Source organism: Pristis pectinata, chromosome 16, assembly GCF_009764475.1.
Source record: "Pristis pectinata isolate sPriPec2 chromosome 16, sPriPec2.1.pri, whole genome shotgun sequence".
NCBI lineage: Eukaryota > Metazoa > Chordata > Chondrichthyes > Rhinopristiformes > Pristidae > Pristis > Pristis pectinata.
Window position 1 is genome coordinate 37,882,660 of NC_067420.1, and position 12,185 is coordinate 37,894,844.

The 12,185-nt window shown below is 42.6% G+C and overlaps 1 protein-coding gene across 1 annotated transcript in view; it reads right to left on the reverse strand.

Annotated features, from left to right (window-relative positions):
• LOC127578940 (microtubule-associated proteins 1A/1B light chain 3A) overlaps positions 1–12,185 on the reverse strand; it is a 31,621-nt gene continuing 19,436 nt past the window's right edge. The window contains exon 4 of the mRNA XM_052031527.1: positions 1–1,035. Coding sequence (XP_051887487.1) covers positions 873–1,035 — 163 coding nt within the window. The 3' untranslated portion in view covers positions 1–872. The remainder of the gene's footprint in view (positions 1,036–12,185) is intronic.

The following is a 12,185-nucleotide window of genomic DNA, read 5'->3' on the forward strand; positions in this document are numbered from 1 at the left end:
TTTCCATGAATGCAATTTCCTTTTTATCACACACATTAACAGGTGCCATAACTACATTAAAAATTAAATATTACCTAATGCAATCGGAGAGCAATGCACAAATAGTAAAGGATTTATAATAGTGTCACAATTAACAGGAGCCGATCGTCTACATTAAAAAAAAACTACTTGGTTTATGCTACAATGTGACAGTAGTTGGGTCCTCCTACACACCCGTGCTGTTTATAAAGTGCATTAAAAGCAAATTCTACATAAAATAGCTGATCGTGAAAACCAGGAAAGAGCATTATGCAGTCCCAAGTTGCTTTTGCGTTCCTCTTCCCCCACACCCTGTCCCATCCAATACCCCTCCTACACACTGTAAGCACCAATATTTGATATGGACTTCGAATCAATTCTAAAGTCATTGGTACTTCTTTTTAATATATGTATATTTATATATATATCTATGTATATGTATCCCTCTCTCACTGTCAACAAGCCAAGACCACTTCCATAATTTCATATCAGTCATCAATAAGGTCTTGAAACTCCTCACTGCTTGGGTAGGTGGACCATGCATTAATCACGTTTTTTTTAATTATTACAAAAAAAAAGAAAAATAAAACACAAAGGAAAATGAAGACCAATAAGTAGCAAATAAACAGTTGCCAATCATATAGATACAAGTGAGAGAAGACTGTCATTCAATGTTTTACATGACCCCGGTACACTATGCGACCTTAGTACGTGTGAGTGACAGAATACAGGATGGCAATCCTGATGTTTTGCTTTTTTTTTGTTTTCTTTTTTAAAAACACAGTGAAATTCTCTCTTCCTCGACCAGTTAACGAATTGCAAGGATCTTCGCCATGGATCTGCTGCGGTCATCCTCAGCACCCAAAGGTTTCTTGAGAGGCGTACACCATGTAAAGGAAGCCATCCTCGTCCTTCTCTTGTTCATAGATCTCCGAGATGGAGGTCGAGACGCTGACCATGCTCCTTTGGTTGACCAGCAGAAAGAAGGCCTGGTTGGGGTTCAGCTGGAGTCGGCGCCTGTGGAAGAAGAGACGGCCTTTAACCTTTAACAAGAGACAGGTGAGCAGCGACAATGCCTAACTCGGTCTGGGCTGCTGAAAACACTGATGCACCAAATGAGCATCTTATGAGCCAAGGTCCTGTCCTCAAATTAAAAACAGAAAATGCAGGAAAAACTCAACAGGTCAGGCAGCATCTGTGGAAAGAGAAACAGTCAATATTTCAGGTCTGTGACCCTTCATCAGAACTTACCATGATCCTACCCTCACTGATAACAGTGAAGGGTCGCCAACTCTCATACATATTCTTGGAGGTTTCTTGTAACATCTGGTCGTACAGGCATTTCAATCTCTCAACTATAATTCTTTTCATAGAGTCATACAGCACAGGAAACAGGCCCTTCAGCCCAACTGGTCCATGCTGACCAAGATGCCCCATCCAAGCTCGTCCCATTTGCCAGTGTTGGGCCCATAACCTTCTAAACCTTTCCTATCCATGTACCTGTGTGTTTCATTTACACACCAACAAAGTCTTTCTTTCAAACATGCCCCTCATATTTTTCGCTGGGAGTTGCTCTCAGCAATGTTTGGGTGGGTGGGCGGGGGACGAGGGCAGGATTGATCTTCTATGGTTGGAATCTCCAGGACAACCCTATGTGAAGAGCAATCAGCCTTTCTCAGGCTCTAGGAAAACCACCCTCAGTTGGGCGATGAACTTAGCCCAACAGGCATCAAGGCAGCTCGGCTTGAGGTGGGGATGAAGCCCATTTGTATCTTGAGCATGCACTGCATTTTCACATTACACTATTTTCACAAAATAGTTTTACTTGCTTAACAGGGTGGTGAAATAGAACTTGATTCACTTCATCAGCATTAAAATTAACACCAACTTTATGAACTTTAAAGGGTGTTAATCGCAGGATTTTTACTTTCCAAGGATCCTTTCACAATCTCAGGACACCCCCAAAGCATTTTGCAGCCAATGTAGTAATTTCTTAATACAGGTTGGAACCTTCTCATCTGGCATTCTGTGGTCCAGAATCTCCTGTGTTTTTGATCTGTAGCACTAATTAACATTCTAACTAAGATTAAAAAAATTAACTAAGTTCTGTGCTAATTTGTTGCTAATTAACCCACGAATGCCACCTCAACCGACAGCATTTCCGACAGTTCTCGGAACACTTATGTGACCCAGGGAGTGTCTATTATTAAAAGGAACTGTTCTGCTCAGAGGAAGATGATCAGGGGCAATTCCTGTAGTCTGGCTCCAGTCAACATTTCAGGGGTGCCAGATGGGAGAGTTTCAACCTGTATAGTCATAGAATCAGACAGCACAGAAACAGGCCCTTTGGCCCAACTCATCCATGCAGGCCAAGATGCCCATCTAAGTGAGCCACATTTGCCTGCGTTTGGCCCATATCTCTTTAAACCTTTCCTACCCATGTACCTGACCAAATGTCTTAAATGTTGTTGGTATACCTGCCTCAACCACTTCCTCTGGCAGCTCATTCCATATACACACCGCCCTCTACATGAAGATATTGCCACTCAGATCCCCTTTTAAATCTATGCCCTCTATTTTTTTTAATTATTGCCTATTTGGGCAGGCCCGGTAGTGTAGCAGTTAAGGTAACGTTATTACAGCGCCAGTGACCCGGGTTCAATTCCGGCCGCTGTCTGTAAGGAGTTTGTACGTTCTCCCCGTTTCTGCGTGGGTTTCCTCCGGGTGCTCCGGTTTCCTCCCACATTCCACAGACGTATGGGTTAGGAAGTCGTGGGCATGCTATGTTGGCGCCGGAAGCGTGGCAACACTTGCGGGCTGCCCCAGAACACTCTATGCAAAAGATGCACTTCACTATGTGTTTCGATGGACATGTGACTAATAAAGAAATCTTATCTTATCTTGAGGAGAAAGCCTGAGTGCATGCACCCTATCTATGCCCCTCATGACTTTATACACCACCTAGCCTGCCCAACCTCTCCCTATAACTCAGGCCCTCAAGTCCTGGCAACATTCTCATAAATCTTCTTTGCACTCTTTCCAGCTTAATAACGTCTTTCCTGTAACAGGGTAACCAAGACCGTACGCAAATACTCCAGGTGTGGCCTCACCAACGCCTTGTATACTCCTTCATGAGACAAGAGCACGATTACTAAAGCCAATACTTTTCACCCAACCGTACTTGCCCCACAGGGTCATTTCACAAGGGGTCAACCACACTGCTGGGTCTGGAGACAGGTACAAGACGGACAGGACAAAGACAGCAGATTCACTGTACTGTGGGGCATATCTGATCTTTGAACTAAAATCATCCTTGTAATGTAGGAAACACTGCAGCCAATCCGTATTCAGCAGGATCTTACAAACAATTTAATAATGGCCAGATATTCTGTGATGTGAGTTGAGAGATAAACAAAGACCTGGACACTGGGTAGAACTCCAAAAATAGAGGGATCTGTTACATCCACCTGGGTATCAGTTTAACATATAAATAAACATCAGATGAATTTACTGGTGCTTGCAAAAGGCAAAAAAAAGCACAAGTTTTTCAATGTCTTACTGCTGATTAAGCCAAAAGCAGCAGCTGTTGACTGGAGTTAAATATTTATTTCTGCAAGTGTGTGTGTGTAATATAATCCCACCATTTCTGTTCAAGTATTTCTTTTGTTTATATGAAAAGTAATATAGGGGGAAGACTATTTTTTTTAAATGACAGAAGATCACTCAGGCCCTGTACTGATCTGTTGTTGTATGTACCTTGAAGAAGCTTGACTTTCCCTGCTTAGTAGTTGGTTACCTCTTGGCGATGTAATACAGCAAGCGAGCATTAGGATGGACAGCAAAATGAAAGCCCTTCATCTCAACGGTCAGAAGTGTCACAATAAATTCAGGACAATGAAATAAACTGCAAGTAAGGTACAACAGCTCCTTTCTGCAGAAGGCAAGACAACACACAAACCACAAGCTGAATAGCTGATTATTTATTGCGAGTTGCTTACTGAAGGTGAAATCATTGGCCGGGGCTCAGGGAAAACCCCTCTCTCCTTCCAGAAATGCTGCAGGATTTTTGATATCCATCTGGATCTCTGCAACCTTGTAGATGGTTGTTCAAGATCTCACACTCCTTTGAAGGCCACTACTGCTGATGCAGCTTCAGATATTAGTTTTAATTTGTTCACTTATGTTAAGCTCCAAATGTGGATTAGGTGGGGTTTGCCTTGTCCCCCCCACTCTAGATATTACAAAATATATGCATGGCCTGCCCAGCAACTAACCCCAGAGAAAGAGCTTGCATTTACACCTCACTTTTCATAACCACAGGGTGTTTTTTTTAAACAAACCAATGAATCATTTTTGAACCTTGAAGTAGGAATTGTGACAGCCAATTTGAACACAGTAAGCTCCCACAAAGAGGCACACAATGAAGACCAATTTCTTCGATGCTGATTGTGGGACCAATATTGGCTAGGGAAGCTGACAGAACTTCCCAGCTCTTCTTCACAACTGTACTGTGGGATCTTTACATCTACCTGAGAATGCAGACAGGACCTCGATTCAGCACAGGACGCTTAAGGTTTTCACTTCATCTCATCTTTTGGTTAGTTCGTCTCAATTTATAGTCTTCAATAGGGAGTGAAAATAAACTTCACTTGGATGCAACTGAGGCTTTAACTGGAAAACAATAACTTGAAAATAATAACTTGAATTGTAAACACGTCAAATATTTATGCACAGTCTAAAACAATAAGTCCACTTGGATGCTGGAGGATGCACCAAATTGCATGAAAAGTTGTGGGCAAAGGAATACACGAACAGCAACACATGGTCAACAGTACCTCCTAAGCCAGTCATCACTACCACATGGACAAGGTCTGGCAGGTGGGAGCACCACCATTTATAAGTTCTCCACCAAGTCACACACCACAGGAATGTAATCGCTGCTTCGTCATTGACAGCAGCCCAACATCCTGGAACTCTCAGCACTGCAGGGGGTCCCTCCACCACATGGACAGCAGTGGTTCAAAGTTGTGGATGTAGGCAACTGCCAATAGGTAATAAATATCAGCTTTGCCCACAACTTATCATGCAATTTGGTGCATTCTCCAGCACCCAAGTGGACTTATTGTTTTAAACTGTGCATAAATATTTGATGTGTTTACAGTTCAAGTTATTATTTTGAACCCAAATGTTCAGCTATTAATGATCAGAAATACCTCTGGCTATATCCATCTGTCATCAGATCTCATTCTCAGATTACAATCATTGGCTTATTTTACTGACGTGTTTAACTCTTTCAGTGTAGATAGATTTGAAAAAGGATAAGTTTAAAAAAAATGCAGAGGTTGGAAACCCAAAATAAAAACTGAAAATGCTGGAAACATTCTTCAACTTGAAATGTTAACCGTGCTTCTCTTTCCACAGATGCTGCCTGACCTGCCGTGTGTTTCCAGCATTTTATGGTTGAAATAGATTCCCTTGAATGAATTGGGAAGGATTTTTCATCTTAAGACATCATAGTCAAGGTTACTAATGTTTAAAGCTTGGGTTTCTCCGTCATTAGCAGAGTAATATATACCAGCAAGTGACTAACTAGTGATCTGAACTGAGATCAACCCGCAAGCGGTCAAGGTATCAAAATATGAAAGCATTTCTTGAGGAAGCAAATTAAACATTTTAATAATAGAACAAAAGAATTTTAGCAACACTTAATATGCAACTTATGAATTTTCTAGATACAATTTGGCAGGACCATTTTCAAAAATCATATGCCCTCTGAAAATTGTTTTTCCAAATTAATACACTCTCATGTCCCCCAAGTACTGCTTGGGGAAATTTCATGACAGTGTATTGTAGAGAGAGCAGAATTTTGTAATAATGAGCACAGAACATCTAGTTATTAAAACCCATATCGTTTATTTGTAGCATCCAGAAGGCAACCTGCCTTCTTGCCTGGCCCCTTATGTTTCTGCAGACCCACAGTAATGTGGTTGATTCCTAATTGCCCTCAGAAGGGCCCAGATTGTCTTTGTTCATGTGCAATTAACGAGGGAGAATAATCCACCTCCCATAAAGAACAAAAACCCTATCTGAGCTTCTTTCACATTGTCTACTAACACCTAATAATAACAAGTAATGATTGGATGAGGTTGTGTTTAAAGCTACAGGCTTTCTTTTTTTTAAAAAACATTTGAGACGGGTAAAAATCAACCAAGGAGTTAATGTTCTGGCACCAAAAATGAGGGATTTTTGTCAACTGTGGCTTGGTAGAGATGGAGGGCGTGGAGAAAGAGGGGTTAAATGCAATCGTGTGAAAGATAAATCCTTTATAATTTTGTTTAGCTTTAATGTCAGCACACAAAACACCAGTGCAACATCTAGAAAAGAGGCAGAGACAGGTGACCAGATGGATAGGTGCTCAATCTGATATTGGTTCAGGGAGGGTATATTCTCTCCTTCCCTGACATCTTCAAGAGGGCGTGCCTCAAGAAGGCAGCATCCATCACCGTCCGGGACATGCCCTCTTCCTGTGACTACCATCGGGGAGGAGGTACAGGAGCCTGAAGACCCACACTCAACGTTTCAGGAACAGCTTCTTCCCCTCCGCCATCAGATTTCTGAACACCACCTTGTTATTCCTCTTTTGCATTATTTTTGTAACTTACAGTAATTTTTTATGTCTTGCACTGTACTGCCGCTGCAAAACGACAAATTTCACAACATATGGCAGTGATAATAAACCTCATTCTTATGATAATAAACCTGATTCTGACCAGACTGCCAACTTCACTGGATCTGGTGCACATTTTGCACCTCTCTCCCTTCAATTGCTCAAACTTGTGTGTTACGTTTGCCGTTCTTCCTGCTCGCCTCTACCTGCTTTGCACTCGCCAAGAGAATGTGGTTGGACATACAATAAGGGCATAGATCATTCTTAGAGAGGAGGGGGAAAAAATTTGAGAGAGTAGTCCAAATCAAGGAGACCCAAGAGTGAATAAGGGAAATTGGTTGCTGTTCAGTGGCAGAAATGTCATTGATTAAGGGAGACTGGCAAAGAAAAAATACAATACAGGGAGAGTTCCTTTTTAAATGCATCATTATGATTTGAGGAGCCCTGTGATTGGCTGAAGGAAGCATATTCAGTGGTATTTCTCAAAGGGAAATTAGAAAAATTACAGGGTTGGGGAAAATGGGGTAAATCTACCAAAGAAATGCATGGGCTCCGTGGGTACTGTAAACTGTTATTCTAATGGATTGTTGTATTGGCTTAAAACGCAAGCGCTGCTTGTTCATTCTTCCCTGCTCTTCATCTTTCCCAACTGTTACCATTTAGCTAGATAGTTTTGTTCTTTCTTCCTACAACAGTTCACAGAAACGGTTAATAGTTCTTGGTGACGTTGTCTGCACCAGAACGATTTCTCCCATCAACAAGTATCCAATGACCTGCACTTGGAACATGTGCTCACTTGGCTGAACTCCAGCCATAACATCTGAGCACCCAAAGTACCTTCTGCTGCCCTATTGACACAAAACAACTCCCAACACAAACATCATTGCCTTCCACCTTTTTTTTAAGTGGTTTAAAATAAAAGAGATACAGGTCCTCCCCCATTTACGAACAACTGAATTATGGCCACCTCCAGGTACAAACGAGCGCTCGAGAGACTGGGGATGGATTTGCCGGCTGCTGCAGGCATCTTCTGCTGGGTGGGAATAGATCAGGGCGTTTCTGTGTGCCTTCTCTCTCCAATCCCCCCACTAGAACCACACAGTTGGGAGCTGGGTCGAGTTGAGCAGAGCTGGGAGCACCGAGCAGACTCTCTCACCGAGTCAGTGAGCCCAGCTGGCGGCCACTCTCACCGGGCTTGCTTGCTCTCCTGTCATACCCGATTCTGTGATCCTCTCCTGTACACTGTTGGTGTTCAGCTCCAACTTACGAACAGTTCAGGTTATGAACAGTTCTCAGGAACAGAACCCTGTCAGAACCCAGGAACTGTCTGTATACAAGTCTTTGAAGATGCAATTTCCTATTCGTCAAACCTCATGCTTATTTATAAATCTCGTTTGGTTATCTTGTGGCATGGGCTGTCACAGTGGATTCTGGGTATTGTAGTTTTATACAGAAAGGGGAAACTACAATCCCCATGATGCACCTCTGGCAGAACCTTCAGGAGATGAAACTTCCAGCCAAGTTGAAAATTCTTTGTCTGGACCCCCAGCATTTTCTGGGGTGCCTGCAGTGTGGGATGTCACAGTGCAGTACAGTTACTGTAATTTTCACCCATTTCCTCAGGGATTATTAGGTCCCACAACAGATGAGCTCATCTCACTGAATGCCTCCTCTGTGGATACGCTTTGTACACGAGTCACCTCAAGTGATCCATTGCTTCAGTTAGTCCAGGACTGAGGAATAAGCTACACTGCACAGCTGCCCATGAACGACAACAGTGGAGAGGCCCTCTTAGTAAATAAATAACAGCTGGCTCTAATCATGTGTTACACAGAGTAATCTAATCTTCAGAGTTCAATGACTATAAACCTTGTAGTATACGATCCCTCCAATCCACCAGATTCAATAATGAAAGTCACCCAACTTTTCCCAAGCATATTCCGTGAACAAGTCTGCCATTGAGATGGTATCAAGGATATTGTTGGTAATATTAAGTAGCAGCTGGAACCCAAAACCCCCACAGCCAAGTTATAGATTATGAGTGGGCAGTATTAACAGATCTGTTAATGCTGCCTTGCTGGTCAAGCGTATAGTGGCCATATACAGGTCAACAGACTCTTCCCCTTCAAGGTGTTGACGAATAGTAGGAAAGTATTCTTCAGACAACCATCTCATCAATGGCTGACCACTAAATCCTTTCAACTCAACATGGCTCCAATGGATCTGTGCACAGCAATTCCAAGTGGGAATCCTGCCTAGTTTTTCCTTTCCAAACCCCTAGCTCATGGCAGGTGAACCAAAAACTCATCCCACAACCCTGGAGAACTCTTGCAATCCTTCAATTCCAGCCTTTTGTGCACCCATATCCCTCACACCACCCCTCCATCCTTTACACCACTTCTAGCATCCAACCCAAAAGTTTTCCTCCTTCCCTACACCGCTCCAACTCTTTCTGCTTCCATCTTCCACCAAACTTGCCCACGCCAGTTAATAATTCTCTCTTTGGTTCTGTCTCAATTTTTAAAAAAAATATGCCTCTTGAAGCATTTTGGAACTATTTACTTTCTGAAAAGTGTCATATACAGGAAGTTGTTGTTTAAAGAGGCATTGGAGAAGGTCCCAAAAAAAAAATTACCAAGGATTGCCAGAATGAGTAGTACCAATGATCTGGGAAGACTAACCAAGCTAATGTTAACATTGAGTCCTAGACCTTTCATCAGAACTGAGAAAGAGAGAAAACAAGTTAGTTTACTAACATTAACCGTTTCTCTCTCCACAGATGCTGCCTGATCTGATGAGTCTTTCCAGCACTTTGTTTTTATTTCAGATTTCCAGCATCTGCAGTTTTTTTTTAAATAAAACAAATTAGGGCTCTTTTCTCTAGAATACGGAAGGATTTTTTTTAGGTTATGAATGAGAAGATGCAACCACTCAAATTTGTCATAAATAACAGAATAACTAGATTTTCAGCTTGGTTTTCTTGCCCTTAAACTCAGTAGATCCTCCATGTTATTTCCCAACCAAATTCCAAATTATAAACAGGCTATTGAAGCACACACACAGTTACAAAAGGGTTGTATTCCTAGAAAATATTTGTGGAGTTATAAATTGAAAAGGCTGAGTGAAATGCATTCTGTATATTTTGGTAGAATTTACCATGTGTAGAGCACAGTGGGACATACATCCACAAGTTAAGGACATTGACCCTAAAGAGTCAATGACACCCATGGCAAAAATAAATTGTAAATCAAATGTTTATAAAACCAGGAACCACATCAGCCTGATAAAGAGGATCTCTGTAAATATGGTGTCAGGCAAGGCTCAGTAGTTGCTGCTGCTTGGGAGCTTCATCCCAAGATTCTGGGTTCAAATCCCAGTCCAGAAATCAGAGCACAAAATTGCAGGATGACACTCCAGTGCCATACCAGAGTGCTACATCATCAGCAGCGACACCTTTTAGCTGGGTAAATAATCCGGACCCAATCCCACAACTCTGCCCCAGCAGAGTTTCGTCTATCAAGTGGATGAAAGATTTTAACCGATGAAATATACTCACCAGTATAAATCCTCAAATCAATACTACTGAAATAAGTTAGCCAACTAGGATCCTGCTCTGCAAAAATTGGCCCATTTACAAAACTGTGTTTCAATAGTTTTAAATTACTTACAAGTCTTTCTCTTCTTAAAATGGATGGCAGTGGTAAAATTTACTGCACATCTATGAAGTATGGAAAAAGTCAGCACTTGCTGAAACAGAAGAGGCCTTGAATTAATATTGCATTAGGACCCAATACTCAGGTGGAGATTCAGGCAGTGAAGACAACTCCATGAGTGAGCAATGTCTTTTTTTTAAAAATGACAGCAATTTTAACGAAGTGCATTATGTAAAGACATTGATGCAATTAATCGAGAGTCTATTGACAATGTGGTGTCATCCAATGAGCTGGGAGGAGGTGAAGGGACATCACAAAGAATTTACAACACTGAAGGAGACCCATTGTGTCTGCTGGTTAAAAATAGAGATACCCAGCCTAATCCCACCTTCTGGCACTTGGTCCATCACCCTGAAGATCACTGCTCTTCAAATACGCATCCACACCCAAGTCTGGAGAGTTCCAAACTTCCACTATCTCTAGGTATAAAAGAAATATCTTCATCTCCCCTTTAATCCATCTATCAAGTACATTCAATCTGGTTTCCAAAGAAAATAGGTCCTTCCTATTTACTGTATCCAGGCCCTTTAAATTTTACACACTTCAATGAGGTCCCTTCTCAGGGACCTGTTCCAACCCATTTAATATTTCCTCACAGCTGAAACTATCATTCCCTGCCGGCTCCTCAAATCTTCTCACTCCTTGTTTTACTGCAATCATATCTTTCCTGTAAATGTGGCGACCACAACCCCCACACAGTACTCAGGATGTGGTTTAATGTTTATACAGTTAGGGTCAGAGCCGTTGAGCACAGGAACAGGCTCTTCAGCCTATTGACTCTGTGCAGATCATCAAACACTCAGTTACACTAACCCTACATTGGTCCTAGCACATTCTCATCAATTCTACCCCCTACCCCACCCCCATTCAGCTACACATTAGGGCCAATTTACAGTGTCCAACTAACCTATCAACCCACATGTCTTTCAGATGTGGGAGGAAACCAGGGCACCCAGGGGAAACGAAAACAGTCACGGAGACCGTATAAACTCCACACAGACAGCAGCGGAGGTCAGGATTGAACCTGGGTCACTGGTGCTGTGAGGCAGCAGCTCTACCAGCTGCGCCACCTTGCACGAGTATCCTGCCTTTTTTTTAAAGAAAGATTCTTTTCCTGGGCTAATAACGTTTGCCCTTTTAGCCACCATTGTGTGCTGCGATTGATAGCACTCTTCAATTCACGTATGTAGCTGAGTGCACTTTCCGTAGTTTTAAGTGTTATGTCCACACGAGACATGGGTCCACTACCAAGAACCAGCGGGGTTAGAGATGCTGGCCAACGGGAGCCCGATGGTGGGGGCTGGTAGGGTAATGCAAGCATCTAACTTCTGGGCCTAACGGGTTGGAGCGCTGTACGCCACGAAGCTCAAGTGAGGTGCCGCGAGGTGCCTTTTAATCACATTTTACATGTGGGGTCACCACTGGCGCTCACTGCGTAACATGATGCAACATTGCTCGCCCATAACGTCAGGATCTCTTCTGACTGTGCAGCCACCGCACCTTTAAGGAACTGTGGGTATACACCACTCCCTCTGTTCCTCCACACCACTTATTATCCTCCCAATTATTGCATCACCCTCTGGCCCTAATCCTGGATGTTAAAATAAGATACCTTTATTAGTCACATGTACATCGAAACACACAGTGAAATATATCTTTTGTGTAGGGTGTTCTCAGGGGCAGCCCGCAAGTGTCGCCACGTTTCCAGTGCCAACATAGCATGTCCACAACTTCCTAAACCGTACGTCTTTGGAATGTGGGAGGAAACCAGAGCACCCGGAGGAAAC